We start from the raw sequence: 15984 nt of genomic DNA, 5'->3' as shown, positions 1-15984 counted from the left end.
GTAACAGCCTTCGAATACGGGAAGAATATTCCCTGAATTTGTCGTGCCACTCACGTGTCAGCCACAGACGCAACAGCGCTCGCAACGTGCATGGCTAACATTGTATCCATCACGCCCTTAAGCCTGGGACACCAAGGAAGCAGTAAGTCAAGCCCCCACTGGCAGCGCTCCCCCAACCCCCCCGGTGCCAAGACACCCCCCACGTGGGCAGTTTTGCGTGACCACGTGATGTCCCCATGTCTCTCGTAAGATACACAAGGAACCTCCAGGGCAGAGCGAGATGTAGCGAGATAAGGAAGTGATGGGTTTTTAGCATCTATTACTTTTGTTGTTAATAGAATTTATTGAAGTGTGAGCTTAAATAATTTAATTTCTCTAAATGGCTTTGTTCAACAACCAGCTGGCAAGAGTCCTAAAAACTTAATGACGGGCTCTCACAAGCTAGGCTGAGGGGCCTCCCGCACACCACTGGGTGCAAGAGAAGCATCTAGAACAAGAGGAGAGAAGCCGAGAGTCCAGAGTCTAGTGGCCACGGAGCAGGCACAGATGACCAAGGTCGTCCCACGTCAGCGCCCTGGGTCTGCGTTAGCTTTTCATTTGCCTCAGCATCCGGGAACTCATCTTTTTTGTTTTTTAATTTTTTAAGTTATTATTTTTGAGAGAGAGAGAGAGCATGCGTGTGAGCAGAGAAGGGGCAGAGAGAGAGGGGGACAGAGGATCCGAAGCAGGCTCTGTGCTGACAGCAGAGAGCCCGATGCGGGGCTTGAACTCACGAACCATGAGATCATGAAGCATGAGACCTGAGCTGAAGCCGGACGCTTAACCGACTGAGTCACCCAGGCGCCCCGGAACTCACTCTTGCCAGGCCCTTCCTCTGGTGACCTCTGGCCCGAGTTCCTTGCTTAATCTCTGACTCACCCCTCAGGGGCTGACCCTTAACAGTGTCTCAAAGGTGGGGGCCTCGGTAATTGAGGGTGAAGAGAAACCCCCCCCCCCAGGCCCTGACTAGCTGGATGGGACCAGCTGAAGACCCTCCTGCAGTCAGACAGGGGTTAAATACACCCCCGGGGGCCCAATCATCCCCATTCTGTAGATGTGGAAACTGAGGCTAGAGGGAGTTGTTACCCAAGGCGACAGAGGCAACACCAGCATCCAGGCTTGTCAGCCTCCAAACCCATCTCCTGTCTGCAGAGCTGTCCTGCACCATCCTGGAAACAGCTCCCAGGGCTTGCTTCACACACCATGTCAGCTCTTGGATTCTAGTGCATACGATTCTGGAATTCTATTTACCATTCCCCTAATTAAAACTCACATCCCCTGAAGAGATGGCCGGCAGCTTGAGAGCAGGGCTCACGCTGAACCTGTGTCGAATTAGCAGCATTTAGAATTCCAGCTCATTGGCATCGGATGTGATCTTAAAGAACTCCTTGGTCCAGGTCCCCCATGGTACATATCGGGGAAACTGAGGCCCACGGTCATGTCGCGATGACACCAGGGAAGCGGGACTAGAACTCAAGCAGCCTATCACCCAGTCTGAGCTGCTGGTGACAAAAGCAGGCTCCCCTCTCACCAAAAAGTCCCAGCCGGCTGGAAAAAGAGAGCTGAGAGTATGGTGTACCCTCATCTGCATTTGGGGGTGATGCCAGAAGAGACTTCCTTCCAGGACTGGTTCCTTAGAGGTTCTCTGAGAAAGCCCAAGGAGCAAAGGAGACTCCATGAGATGTTGTCAATATAGGTCCTGCAGGGACGTGCAGAGACAATGGGGAAACCGAGGCAAGAAGGCACATCGTCAGGGGCCCTCAGAGCCTGAGATTCAAAACGAAGACTTCTAGGTTCTCAAATTTTCTCCTCTTTCACCCGGGGCCCCACAGACCTCTTCTAAAGCATGGGTGACTCTTACAGGACCACTCAGAACTTGTGCCCCAGGGGCCAGGCAAGCAGGAAGCTGGAGACTGTCTGCTAAAGCCATGGTTCCAGCACCTTCCCAGGCAGACGGATTCCTCAGGAGGCGGCAGCGACCTCGATGCGGGTGTATGGGATGCCAGCAGAGCTCTGCCGGGGGCCAAAGCTCAGGGCGAACCTGTCAAGGAGAGTCGCAGGGCGGGGGTGGGGGTGGGGGGGGACAGCGAGTGTCTCCGTCTGTCTCTGATGTCAGGGCTTGATATCTGAACTCTAGGGACTAACTAAAGTGAGGACTGTCAGACCATGTCAAAGCCCCTCACTTTGACCTGTCTCCTCCTGAGGTCATGGCAGACCCAGCTTCCTTTCCCCACAGGCTGGTGGCCCAGCCTCCGTCATGTGACCCCAAGTTACCAGCCTGCACTCCCCTCCCTCAGCTGCAATTACGTCCTGCTTTAGCCCAAAGCCGGCTTCCACCTGCCTGTCTGCCTCCTTAGCTCCTCATCCCAGAGGAGGCGGCTGGAATCTTCTCCCAGGAAAGCCCGTATGGAAGAGATTCCAGTGGCTCCTGCTATCAGATTAAAGCCCGTTTCGTGTGTGTGTGTGTGTGTGTGATCTTTTTTTTTTTTTAATGTTTATTTATTTATGAGAGAGAAAGAGAGCGTGAGCGGGGAGAGGCAGAGAGGGAGACAGAAGATCCGAAGTGGGCTTTGCGCCGACAGATGTGGGGCTGGAACTCACCAACCACGAGATCGTGACCTGAGCCGAAGTCGGACACTCAACCGACTGAGCCCCCTGGGCGCCCCTAAAGCGCCTGTTTCTCAGCCTCCCCTGCAGGCGGCTGTCGCCAGGTTCTGTACAAAGGACGTGGGTGGAAAATGACAGGTGCATCGTCCCCCTCTGGCCCTCCCCTCTGCCGGGACTGTGGCGGCTCACCGTCCCGGGCTGTGTGGGAAAGGTAATACGGAAGAGAAGGCGGAACGAGCAGAGAGAAGGAGCCTGGGACCCCGGATGGCCTCTCGGAGCACAGCTGCCTCCCCAGCCGTATTCCGAGCAGCCAGATCCGTTTCCTAACCGACAGGGTTGGGCTGCTGAGGGGTCATCCAGAAAACAGGGGGTGTTCCCCTTGCAGAGAACAGTCAGGGGCGGGTTGGAGCAGGTTGGAGGCCGTTACACTGGACTAGTTCTGCGTCCCTTCGGGGACCAGGTTGGGTGGGACTTGGCAGGCCGGGCAGCTGCGGGAGGCGAGTTCTAACTCACTATTAGAATGACTTATTTTTTAAAAACCGTTTAGGGCCTCCCAGGAATAGAACGGGCAGTCAGGTGCTGGGGACTCCTTTTACTACAAGAAGTAACCAGGGACATTTGCCAAAGGCATATAGGATTACAGGTCCCTTCTGATGCCCCTATTCCTCTCTTCGCTTATTTGAATGGCCCAAGGCCCCACGAGGCTGAGATTCTCAACTCCTCGCTATGATCTAAAGACCTGCCACGATCAAGCTCCTACCAACTTGGATGGTCTGATCTTCTACCCCTCCTGCCACCCTCCCTCCCTCTGTTCCAGCCACCCTGGTTTCCTCGTTGTTCCTTGCATATGCCAGATACGCTCCCAACCTCAGGGCCTTTGCACTTGCTGTTGTCTTTGCCTGGAATCCTCCTCCCCCTCATCTTTACATGGCTGTCTCCTTCTCCCGAACTTAAATCGCACCTCCTCAAGGAGGCCTCCCCTCTCTGAGCACCTACTCTAATTTAGCCACAACGCCTTGCTCCTCTGTCCCCCTCTCTGTGAATCAGGCCTTCTCAACAGATTTCACTGTTTCCTTTTCTTCCAGCTACATATCACTCCCCCAAATGCTCTTGCTGATGCCTTGATGGGCTTGTTTATTTTCTGTCCCTACTCTCAGCCTCCTTTCTGCTTGTTTATTTAAGTCCCTACTCTCAGCGGCTCACTGTCTGTTTCCAAAGGCCCAGACACTGCCTGGCACAGAGTAGGGACTTAATAAACACCCACTGAACTGAGTAGATTAAGCCCACAATTCTCTGTCTGTGACTTTAAAAGGCCACCGTTATAAAATTTTCCTCTACGCTTCTCTGATTCTAAGATTCTGCGACATTAGGACTTTACTATTCTAAGCTCATGTGATCCCATAACGACATGGTTTTAAAATTCCCATGAGCCGGGCCTTAACGTCACATGAAATTCTGCTGTAGGTAGAGATCAACAACTCAAGGGAAACAGCTCCTGTATGAGGCCAAGACAAAACTGACCGCACGCAGGCACTAAGAGGGTCAGGAAGAGGAGAAAAACGCTCCCTTGCACACAGAAAGTGTGAGGACTAAATCCTGAACTGATTTGCTCAGGATCTGATGTGACTCTTTCCCAAGGCCCAGCCCTGTCCCCTCTCACCGTCTCCTCTGGAACAGCTGGTCTATCTCTGCCAGTGACTGGCCTTTGGTTTCGGGGACAAATACATAGATGAAGCCCAGGCCGAGGACAGCGGTCAGCCCGTAGAGCAGGAAGGTCCAGGACAAGCCGATAGTGCCTGGGAACAGGAGGGCGGGAGTGTGGGCAGGGGCCCAGCCCCAGCCCCACCCCCACCCCCACCCCCGACCAGATCCTCAGAAATTCCACAAACGGGTTATTGGGTGAATGGATTCAGGATCCAGGGAATCGAGTTTTGCACCGCGTGGCCTGTGTCTGACTCCCAGCTCCCCTGCCCTGGCCTCTCCCCCAGCCTCACCCAAGCCTCGAGTGAGGGCCAGGGTCTCGGGGCCAGCAGCCGGGACGCCCGAGGTGACCCTCGCTCCTTTGAAGCCTGTCAGCCCAAGCCGGGGAAAGGAGACGATGAGGGAAGGGCTTTGTTGAGGAAGAAACACAAATTATGTTCCAGAGCCATTACTATTCTCATGTCAGAGGCCATGACCTCTGAGCAACCTCCCTGACCAGCTTGGCCTCCCTTTAATCCCCATGCCAGCAAGGAGAGAGCTGGCCTGGGAGTCAGGAGGGCTCGGGGCCAGTTGTCTCCCTACCTGCTGGCCTTGGGAAGGACGCGTTGGCCCATATGTGAAATGGGGGTGGTCAGGGTATGATACAATTCTCATCACTCCCTCCCTCGCCTCCCCCACCTCCCCATCCTCCCTCCCTCCCTTCCTTCTGCCCATCCTTCCACCCCTCTCCTTCCCTCCCTTGCCTCCCCTCTCCTCCCATCCTCTCGTCCTCCCTCCCTTCCTTCCTTCTTTCCTTCTTCCTTCTTTCCTTCCTTCCTTCCTTCCTTCCTTCCTTCCTTCCTTCCTTTCCCTCTCCTTCTCCCCCTTTCTCTCTCAGTTATTCCACATAAAGGGGATGCTCGAAGGCTGAGGCCATAGGAAGCAGCCTGGCTTCCCTAAGACTGGGGGTGGGAGACTGACACTGTGGGCAGAGCCTTCTATCAGCCTTTCCCACAGGCCCCAGGGGTGGCTGTGCCTTTGAGGAGGAAATGCTTGGCTGCAGAAAATGGGAAAATAACTGAGCCCTAAGAACTGTGCCTTGGGGCTCACAGTGAAGGAGTCCTTCCCACTTTGGCCCCGGTGACCAGTGGCCTTGGGCCAGGAGCATCTCAGCAACTCGGAGGTCCTTTCTGGGTGGTCTCGGCCCAGAACACTCCCCTCCCCCCCCCCCCCCCCCCCCCCGCCCAACCCTACCATGGCTCAGACTGGGTTCGAATGCCAGGTAGGAAGAGATAGTTGTCATCCCAACTAGATAGAAGATAGAAGAAGCTGACAGGTGGGCATGAGCCTGTTTGAGCCGGTTTAGAATAAAAAAGCTCACAACTCCTATACCCCCCGGTCTCAGACACATTCTCACTAGCGTGGGTGCAGACTGGCACGCAATCAAGCCTGGAGACTTTTACATTCTGCACCAAGTCTGATTTAGAGAATAGTTGTCTTGCCACAGGTAGGGACTTTTCAAAAACTCCCCTGCTTTAACGGCAAGGGCCTTTGGGCTACGGTGAAGAAAATGGGCTTGTTGGGGGGGTACCAGAGCCCCACACTCAGGTCTCCAGACTCCCCCATCCCCCCACCGGGGGCTCGTTCCCTCCCCTCCCACACCAGTCAGATGGCTTCCAGATGCAGGACTGGACGTTTCAGCTCTTCCCTCCTTCAGCCCCAACTCCCAACTGCCATTCAGGCCCGGGCTACTCACTGATGGGGCCTGGAATGGAGTAGAAGCTTCAAAGGTCGTGTCTTCTCTCGTCGTGGTTGCCTTGTCTCCTCCCCCCTTCGCACTAACCCTCCTTTGCGGAGCTGCCCCTCCAACCTCTGTCCAGGCGGTTGGGTGAAGCGGTCCCCCACCCACCCTGACTCCAGGGGGTGGTATACACCCCAGGACGGGCATCAGAATCTTACAGCCCTCCAGGCAGGGATGGGCATCCCAGGACTTGGGTCAGAACACCGGGAAAGAAACGCTCTCCTTCCGCGGGGGTGCCCAGCCACGACATCCGCAGGTGGCCGTCTCGGCCACCACGAGGCCGGGCTGCCTGGGAAGGAAGCCCACAGCGTGGCAGGCAGAGCGGAAAGAGGGTGGAAGCTGGTGACAGCTTCGTGGCAGCCCGTGGGTCGGGGGAGCCTGACACTGGCCACCCTCCCGCTCTCCGTGACTTAAGACCAAAATCCTCCCTTTGGTTCATAAACTGGTTTGCACTGGGTTTTCTGGCACTTGACGGGACCTCGGAATTAGGTCACAGGACTCACCGATGAGGTCGAGGAAGGAGAGGCTGACGAGGAGGTTGCTGGCCCAGTTGAAGCTGTTACAGAAGGCGAAGGCTCTGCCCCGGATCTCCGCGGGGTAGATCTCGCTGAGGACGAGCCAGGTCACTAGGACAGGAGAGCAGGGCAGACTGGTGGGTTGCGGCGGGGACCGGGGCCTGGGACCCCCCGGTGCAGCGGGCAGCCCCCAACCACAGAGTGTCAGGCCCCCCACACCCACTCCGCCCGCTGCCTCCCTCCTACTGCGGTAAGAACTCCTTCTGAGTAAACCCCGAGTGAGCTATCCAGGGGCAACATTCAGGTCTTCTGAGGCTTGAAGCTTAAATAATTTGGGGGCCTTTGTAAGGAAAAAAGAAAAAAAAAAAACCAACTAGGAACAGGAAATTAGGCCCCGCCCTCCGAAGGAGTGCCCACCAAGGGGCACGGCCAGTGGAAGCTTCACTGGCCTCACGCTCAAGCCACCTCTGCTGTCCTTCTGAGACCCTGACTGACGCGGTCCCCAACCTTTCCCGCTGGGTGGGGTAGAAGGCCGCAGAGTCACCTGCGAGAGAACCCTCACCTACCTGGTCCAAATCCAAAGGAGAAGGCGCTCACAAAGACCATCATACAGACCAGCGCGGCCCAGTGCAGCAGGACACGCTCTGGGGCAGAAGGGGGTGCCGGGGAGGCGGGGCTTAAGGCCGGCAGGGCCGCGGCCGTGGGGTCCCCAGCTCCGGGAGGAGGCTGGATCGTCTCAGAGGTCGACAGGGCCGGCCTCCCTTGGTTCTCACTGGTTGTCGGCGGTGGAGGGGGAGCCGTGGCCCTCGGCAGGCCGGAGTCCCCAGGGAGGCCTGACAGCCTGGTGGCATTGGGCACGGCCAGGCAGCTTGGGCCGGAGGCCACGGGCACGGCAAAGCTGACAAGGCCTATGCCACTGACCGACAGGGCCATGAGGGCACAGCCGGCCAGTAACAGGGCCCTGCGGCCTGCTCGGTCCACCAGCCCCATGGCAGTCAGGGTCGCCAGCACCTTCACGGCCCCGAGTCCCACAGAGGCCAGCACCGCGGAGGAGCCTCCCCGGAAGCCCACCGCCTGGAAGACGGTGGAGGCGTAGGACAGCACATTGGGCTGCCCCGTCAGCTGCTGGAAAATCACCAGCCCCAAGCCCACGGCGGTCCGGCCTCGCATGTTCTCCCGCGCCCTGAAGAGGTCCAGGAGGGAGGATCTTGGCCTCGCCGGGCCCAGCTTGGAGGTCCCACCTCCCTGGAGAGGAACGAGGTCCTTGGGCGCCGGAGTCTCGGCGGTGCCAGCAGGGAGATAAAGGAGGCTGAGGGACTGGAGGAGGGCAGGCGCAGCGGCCCAGCTGAACATATGCCTCCATCCCCAGGGGGCGCCAGCCAGGGCGTAGTTGAGTGCATAGGAGAGCAGGATGCCCGCGGTGACGCCTGCCTCGTAGAGGGACACCAGCACGCCCCGCTGCCGCGGCCCCACCAGCTCTGACACGTAAATACAGCAGGCCATGGAGGAGAGAGAGATGGCAAATCCAGCGGCCAAGCGCCCCAGGACCAGCCAGGCCAGGGAGCCGGCCAGGCCTAGGCTCAGGCTGCCCGCCAAAAGCACCAAGTTGCTCCCAAGGATGGCCCGTTTCCTGCCATACTGGTCGATGAGGACGCCGCCCACCAGGGAGGCGAGGAGAGCCCCCAGGAGCAGGCTGCCCACCAGGAGCTCCTGCTCCGAGCAGGACAGCCCGAAGTCCAGCTGCAGTGGCAGCAGGGCACCCGATATGACTGCCAGCTCATAGCCGAAGGTCAGGCCACCCAGCGAAGACACAGAGGCACACAGGGGCAGGAGCAGTTGGGGACGGCCTGGAAAACAAAAGTGTCAGTTGAGGCTTCTCTAAAGAGGGAAGATTTGAGCAGAGATCTGAATTGAGCGAGGGTGAAAGCCATGCGAAATCTGGGAGAAGAACATTCTAGAGAGGGAACTGCAAACACAAAGGCACTGAGGCAGGACAGTTTTTGGTATGTTTGAACAATAACCATGAATATTAATAGCTAGTGCTTATATGGCACTTACTAAGCGTGTCTTAAGAACTTTATGTGTACTTACTCGTTGAATTCTTACCACAATCCTATAACATATTATTATCAGCATCATCCTTTAAGGCTCAGTGAGGGTAAGAAACCTTTCTCATGGTCACACAGCAAGTGGTGGCAGATGTAGCCAGAGAGGGCAGGCTCTTAATCGCTGTGCTATCAGCGGAGGTCAGCGTGGCTCCGGTGACAGGAGATAAAGAGACAGGAGAAGTAGCCTGATCACGTGGAACTTTTTAAGTTGTGAAGATGGTAAGAAATTTCATTCTTAGTGGAAGGAGGCAAGTCTTTGAAGGCTTGAGCTGGGCAGAGAGAGGTGATCTACGGTAGTCACCAGCACATGTGACTCCTGAGCCCTTAAAATGTGGTCAATGTGATTAAGGAACCTCAAGAGATGAGGTGACTTATCTCAGGTCAAAAGTAGCTGAGCCTAGATTCAAAGCCAGGCAGGCGGTCTGGTTCCACAATCCACACCCTTCACCACTCCGTTACAAAACCTTGGCAAATGGCGATTTTGCTCTCTTCTCTCTTGCCTCTATCTCTCCCCATCTCTGTCAGGCAATTTTTGTGCAGGGGAAGGAGTTTCATAGGTGGAAGGCTCACCCCCCCCCCATTTCTGTTCCCCCTTCTCCCTCCCAGCCCTGCCCCCTGGGAGGTAACCCCCTATCTTTCCCTGGCTGGCCCCGCGTTTCCTGCTCACGACCCGTGAACAAACCCCCTAGGAAGATTGTGCGACCCAGGTCCTGCCCTGTCTTCGCCTCCCTTTGCCCCCATCTCCCTCGGTTCCTGGAGTTCACTGGCAGGAGGGAAGGTTCTTTCAGGCCGTGTGAAGCAATCGGGTGAAAACAGAATTTGTTTGCCATTTCCTCAGCTCCTCTTGAGTTGAAAGGGAACCCAGCCAAGGGACTCGGAGGCAAAGGTGACTGTCGACAGGTTCCGCCGGAAAATGCATCAGGGTGGATTCGGGTCACGGTGGGAACAGCAGAACAGCAACGATAACAGTGAGACAGAATAGTAATGCAACCGAGTGTCATTGATTGAACATCTCCCCCACGGAAAGACTTTAGTGCCTTCGGTTAACTCATCTTCATAACCGCCTCGAGGTGGTGCCGGTGCAATTGTCCCCACTTTACAGACGGGGAGGCGAGGCTCAGAGTCTTCTCACAGGCAGGAAGCAACAGCGTCAGGCCTCCGACACTGATCCAAGTGACTCCCAAACCCATATACTTAAGAGCTCTGCTGAACTGACCTCAAGCAAGAAGGACAATCAAGGAGAGGCGGGGTGTGAGGAGAACAGGGGTGCAGGTTCAGAGAGGGAGGGGAAATACTGATACATTAGCCCTCAGGGAAACCCAAGTCACAAAGCATAGTGAAACGACGGTGCCCCAAGAAACCACGAAGGAGAGGCCCCCAAGGAGTCAAGGCCATTAGAACAACGAGGGAAGCACATTCCCTTCTTAAAGCTTTCCATGGCTCCCATCGCCTGCTCGAGCAGGTCCTTAGCGTGTCATTCCAGGCCCTACCTGAGCAGAAAGCCCCAGCCGAACGCCTCGGTCACTTTCCCACCCCGGCTCTGTCCGCACCTCCCCACCTGCCTCCCACAAGCCCTGCACAACTGGTTCCCAGCACACACCATCCATTTTCACGCCCACCTACCCCTCCTGCACTGCCTGTGCTCCCCACAGGTCCACGTATCCTTGTGGGTCCCAGCTCACGGTCACCTCCCAGAGGGGTCTTGAGTTGCACATGTCGGGTATTTGGCAACCCCCCACCCCCACCCCGGCCCCAACCCCGTCCTCTCTTGGGGCTCTGGTCTTCTTTGCCCTTTGTCTCTCAATCTGCTGGTTTGGGCAGAAATGGCCACCCCCACCTCCACCCCCACTGCCTCACTCCAGGGCCATGGCCATGACCCAGATCTGACCAACCAGCAGATTCCCAGGCCCTGGGCAGCGATGAAAACCACTTGGCTGAACCTGGGCCAGTGTATTTGCTCACTGTAGTTTACCTGCTTGGAGCAGTTGGGTGCCATCTTCCCCCTTGGTGGGGGTGGGAGGGGGGGGGAGGGTTCCCATGCCTGAGGCCATGGGATTTTCAGAGACAACCTTTTTTCTTTTTTTTTTTTTTAATTTTTTTTTTCAACGTTTTTTATTTATTTTTGGGACAGAGAGAGACAGAGCATGAACGGGGGAGGGGCAGAGAGAGAGAGGGAGACACAGAATCGGAAACAGGCTCCAGGCTCCGAGCCATCAGCCCAGAGCCTGATGCGGGGCTCGAACTCACGGACCGCGAGATCATGACCTGGCTGAAGTCGGACGCTTAACCGACTGCGCCACCCAGGCGCCCCTTCTTTTTTTTTTTTTTTAATGTTTTTAAATGTTTTTATTTATTTTTGAGACAGAGAGAGACGGAGCGTGAGCAGAGGAGGGGCAGAGAGAGAGGGAGACACAGAATCCAAAGCAGGCTCCAGGCTCCGAGCCATCAGCACAGAGCCCGACGCGGGGCTTGAACCCACGAACCGTGAGATCGTGACCTGAGTGAAGTCGGACGCTTAACCGACGAGCCACCCAAGCGCCCCACCTTTTTTCTTTTCTTCCTACTTTTTAAATTTCTTTTTCTTTCTTTTGTTTTGTTTTATTTTGTTTTGTTTTGGTTTAAGCTAGTTCAAGGGAGGCCCTGGCTAATTCCTGTACATCTTCCTCAACTTTCCAAGCCACGTTTTTCACTTCCAACCAACTCTGCATTCCCCCTTTATTTACTTACACCATCCCAAGGTTGCTGATGTGTCTTCCTTATTAAACTGGGAAGGGCAGGGACGGAGACTTCCAGTCTGTGCATCCTGAGCCCCAGCCCCGTGCTGCCGCCCAAGAGGGGCTCCGTAAGATTTCTGCCGAATGAACCAATGACTGAGCTGGGGACTAGGGAGGTGTCACTGCGTGGCATTCCAGGGGCCTGTGTCAGATACATGTGAACCTAAGAGAATGCTCCAGGACAGCCGGAGGGGTCCTGTGAAAGCCTCAGTCCTTCTGCTCACAGCCCTCAAGGCTCCCGCTCTATTCTATTCTGAAAAGATGCCAAGTCCTGATGGTGGCCTTCAAGGCCCTGCAGGATCTGCCTGCTCTCTCCTGGCTCCATGCCAGCCAGCTTCCTTGCTGTTGCACCTCATTCCTGAACTCAAGGCCTTTTACCAGCTGTCACCTCTGCCAGGAGAGCACCCCCCCCCCCCGCCCCATTCCTTCCCTCTTTCCCTCTGGTCTTTGCTCAGACATCACCTTCTCATGAGGCCTTCCCTGGCCCTCCACATAAAACTGCAACCTCCCCATCACATCCAGCACTTAAAAAAAAATTCTTTTTAATGTTTATTTATTTTTTGAGAGATAGAGAGACAGAGCATGCGTGGGGGAGGAGCAGACAGAGAGGGGGAGGCACAGAATCCAAAGCAGGCTCCAGGCTCCCAGCCGTCAGCACAGAGCCCGACGCGGGGCTCGAACCCACGAACCGCGAGATCATGACCTGAGCCAAGTTGGACGCTTAACCAGGCGCCCCTCACATCCAGCACTTCTAACGCCCTTCCCCGTTTATTTGTCTCCACGGTACTTCTCACCCTCTGGAAGAACAATACATTTTACATATTTATTGTTCTTCCTGACCAGAACATTGGCCCCAAAAGAACAGGAATTGTTTGTTTGTCCTTAGCTGTCTCCCTGATGCCGAGGACAGTTCCTGGCATTCAGCAAATACTTGTTAAATAAACAAGATGATGGAATGAAGGAACTCTGGGGGGCTTAGGGAGTCCAGAGAGAAAGGATCTGGACTCTTGGGTATTTGGAGACGTCTAGGGCCTGGAAGCGGCCACACTCCACAGCAAGTAGAGTAGATTCTGGCCCCCCAAGTTCGAGCCTAGCCTGGGTTTGGGAACTGCTCTCCCTTTCTATGAACTATCCGTCTACATATAGGTTGTATGTGAAGCTGTCTCACGCTGGAGGAAATCCCTTAATCCCCTAGGCCCCTCCCTGTGGAGGACAGGGCTTCCCAGGGAGAGAATCAGGGAGTAGAGGAAGGGGCAAGAGGTCGGGTTTGGGGTAGCTGTATCACCAGCTGCAAGTCCCCGGGAGCCTCCCGTGGGTGACCCTGGAACAGCATCTCAGCCAGAAGTCACAATGCCTTGGGGCCCTCCCCTACCGGAGATCTGCCCTGGCTTTCCCTGAAGCTCCAGGGAGAAGGCGGAGCAAAACTGAAATATGCAAATACCCTTACCTGGGAGGCTGGCCTCCAAATGTCCCAACACAGCTCATACTTAGGGAGCACTCACCACAGCCGGCCAGACTGCCACTTCTGGAAGCTCTATCCGTATCAGCCGACTTAATCCCTACAGCAAACCTATGACATGGGCCCTGCTGTCATTCCCATTTGACAGATGCAGCAACCGAGGCACAGAGAGGTGAAGACATTTGCCCAAGGGGGCAGTTTTGTAAGTGACAGGGCAGAGGCTCACCTTGGCCAGTCTTTGACTCCAGAGTCCCAACACTGGGTGTGATGAAAAAGGAAAGCTCACGTTAAGTGACCGTTCACCGTGGGTAGGTGGGGGGCCGAGCCCTTTTTGTGCATTTGCTCGTCATTTTCACGGCTGCCTTGTGATAAGCGTCTTGTATGTGGGTCGTTCCATAGATGAGGAAGCCGAGGGCCAGGGAGGTTGACGAGATGATGGACCCAGAGTGGGAGAACGGGAGCTGGAACCCAGGTCTATACACAGGACCCAATCCCTGAGAAAGGGAGCCCGGGAAAGCAGCATGGGGTCTCTGGGGAGGACAGAGCCCGGTGCCAGTTCGATTGCACCTCCCTCCTTCACTCCCACTCAGCCCCAGTTCTGTCCTTAGGTGATGTTCAGTCAACAGCTGTTGAATTAACTTAGGAGGCAGCAAAGGGGTAGGAGGGGCAGGTGCAAGGGACCAGGGTCAAGCTGAGTGTTCTTGGGAGGACCCCTCTGGGCCCAGGATTCCCTCGGGCGCTGGGGCAGTGTGCCTTGAGGGTTAAGAACATGGACTCTGGAGTCAGAGCTGGAATTGGTGACCAGTTGTGCCATGACTCTGCATGAGAGGCTGGGTGGTACGGTGGTTAGGAATGCAGACCGGAGCCAGAGTGCTGGGGTTCCATCCCAGCTTTTTTACTCCACAGCTGTGTGACCTTGGGCAGCTCCCTTAACCTCTCTGAGCTTCCCTATCTACAAATGTGGATATTAGTCATATCTGTGTTGGATGCCTGTCTAGCTTACAGTCACTGTTAGCTATTACGATTCTCCACAGAATGATCCAGAGTTGAGTTTTTAAAACACAATTAGGGTCATGTTCCACCCAGCTTGAAAGCCTTCTCCAGCTTCCTCTGTCATTTGGAATAGAATTCAAACTGCTCACCATGGCCTACAAAGGCCTACACAGTCTAGCCCCTTGCCTACCTCTGACCTCCCTCCCACCCTTTTCCCCTTGCCCACTGTGCTCCAGCCACACTGGCCTGACCATACCAGCTCACTCGTGCCTCAGGGCCTTTGCACCTGCTATCCCTCCCCCTAGAAGCTCTTCTTCCAGATCTTAGCAAACCTGTTTCTCAGCTCCAGTGCCTCCTCTGGCAGGCCTCTGCTCTCTCCCTACCTAAAGAAGCCGCCTCCCTCTCCAGTATCACATGACCTTATCCTATCACTCCTGGAGATTATTTTATTCATTTACTTGCTCATCCAGCTTCTCAACTGGAATGCCAGCTCCATGGAAGAGAGGACTATCGTCCACTTTGTTCCCCGCTGAGTCCCACAGTAGAGGGACGAATGACGGAGTGACCACACGAGGCTCTGGATCCAGAGAGAGACATGGAGATCCTAGTCCCCTGTAGCAACAAAGAAATTCTCTATTCCCCTTCCACGCACCCACCCAGCCCCAGTGCTGGATTCCAGTCTCCCTCTCCCTCATTGAATATCTCGGAAGCAGAAGTTTCGCCCGCGTTGCTCACGGCAGCATCCGGAGGCCTGGCAACAGAAGTGCTCAGCAAACTGATGAATGAATTTGCTCCTTTCGGAACCTCGATCTCTTTATCTGCAGGCTAGGAGCGGTCTCACTGGCCGGGGGTGGTTGTAAGGCTTGGAGCGGTCAGGAGAGGGCCTGCCCTGGGTCCGCAGCTCAGTATCAAGTAAAGAGCACTCTCGGGTCACTTTTTTCTGGGCAGAAAGGAGCCTGGAAGGAAGTGCGCCCGCGTCCCCTCCCAGCGCGCGCAGCCAGCCAGGCCCGCGGTCCCCACCCGAGTGGGTGGTTGGGGGGGGGGAGACGGTGCAGCAGGGGGCGGGGCGCGCACAGATGGGGTCCCCATCTGCCCCCGCGGGCAGCGCCCGATCTCCACTTACCCATGGCGAGCTCGACTCCCGTGCGAGCGGGGGCGCCGGAGCCGCAGCCGGGGGCGCATCCCCGGCCGGAGTCCCGCCTCTGTCGCCCGACAAACTTTCCGGCCCGCCTCCCGCCCTCCTCCTCCTCCCCGCCCGCCTGTCCACAGCGCCACCGCCACGTCGGCCGGCCGGCCTTGGCCCCCTGTGCGGGACCATCCCTGCCTGGCTGGGGTCCCCACCCACTGTGCTCCTCCTGGCTCCCGCCCACTGTCATCCCTGTTGTGGGGGACCCCCACATGCTCCTCTCCCCTGTGCTCCCTGCAGCCCACATTACTAGTCTGGCCTCTCCAGCGTGTATACACACACACACACACACACACACACTCACTCATGTGTCTACTGGGACCGACACACTCACATACCTGGTTCAGCCACTCAGACGTTCCCTGGATTCCCTGACCCTTCATTGGACAGTTGGGACAGTTGGGACAGTTGGGACACCTCCCAAGTACCCACAGGCACCGTGGTGGGCCTTAGCCACGGGCTGGAAGAACAAGACAGACTTTTTTTTTTTTTTTTTTTTTGGTAATTTAAAAAAAAAGTTTATTTTGACAGAGCGAGAGAGCGCACGCAAGCAAGTGGGGGAATGACAGAGAGAGAGAGAGAGACAGAGAGAGGCTGATGCCGGGTTCAGCCATGAGATCATGATATGAGCCGAAGTCAGACGCTTAACTGACTGAGCCACCCAGGTGCCCAAACAAGACAGATCGTGTGTGTGTGTGTGTGTGTGTGTGTGCGCGCGCGTGCGTGTTCTTGTGGAGTTTGCTTTCTCGTGGGGGAAGAGGAGAAGTGCATGACTGCAGGAGCCAGAGACGCACCAACAGTGATTAGCGCTGGGCAGGGAAG

The 15984-nt window shown here is 56.1% G+C and overlaps 1 protein-coding gene across 1 annotated transcript; it reads right to left on the bottom strand.

Moving 5' to 3' along the window:
* Positions 1-233: 233 nt before the first annotated feature.
* On the bottom strand, positions 234-15220 carry SLC2A10 (solute carrier family 2 member 10). Its single transcript, XM_058685840.1, has 5 exons — positions 15100-15220; positions 7209-8489; positions 6631-6753; positions 4307-4442; positions 234-2080 (listed from the first exon to the last, which is right to left on the bottom strand). The coding sequence occupies exons 1-5, from the start codon at positions 15101-15103 to the stop codon at positions 2002-2004; spliced, it is 1623 nt and encodes a 540-aa protein (XP_058541823.1). The 5' UTR covers positions 15104-15220; the 3' UTR covers positions 234-2001.
* Positions 15221-15984: the final 764 nt, after the last annotated feature.

This window comes from Neofelis nebulosa, chromosome 9 (genome assembly GCF_028018385.1).
Source record: "Neofelis nebulosa isolate mNeoNeb1 chromosome 9, mNeoNeb1.pri, whole genome shotgun sequence".
NCBI classification, from domain to species: domain Eukaryota; kingdom Metazoa; phylum Chordata; class Mammalia; order Carnivora; family Felidae; genus Neofelis; species Neofelis nebulosa.
The sequence above is the reverse complement of the archived record's forward strand: the minus strand, read 5'-3'. Positions and strand labels throughout refer to the sequence as shown.

Excerpts from the sequence above, each read along its gene's own strand:
- SLC2A10 (XM_058685840.1), bottom strand. Across the intron at positions 6,754-7,208 it reads CTCCTTTGGATTTGGACCAG|TGACCTGGCTCGTCCTCAGC; the intron begins GTAGGTGAGGGT and ends CTCCTGTCCTAG. Across the intron at positions 2,081-4,306 it reads CAGCTGTTCCAGAGGAGACG|GTTCGCCCTGAGCTTTGGCC; the intron begins GTGAGAGGGGAC and ends TCTCCTTGACAG.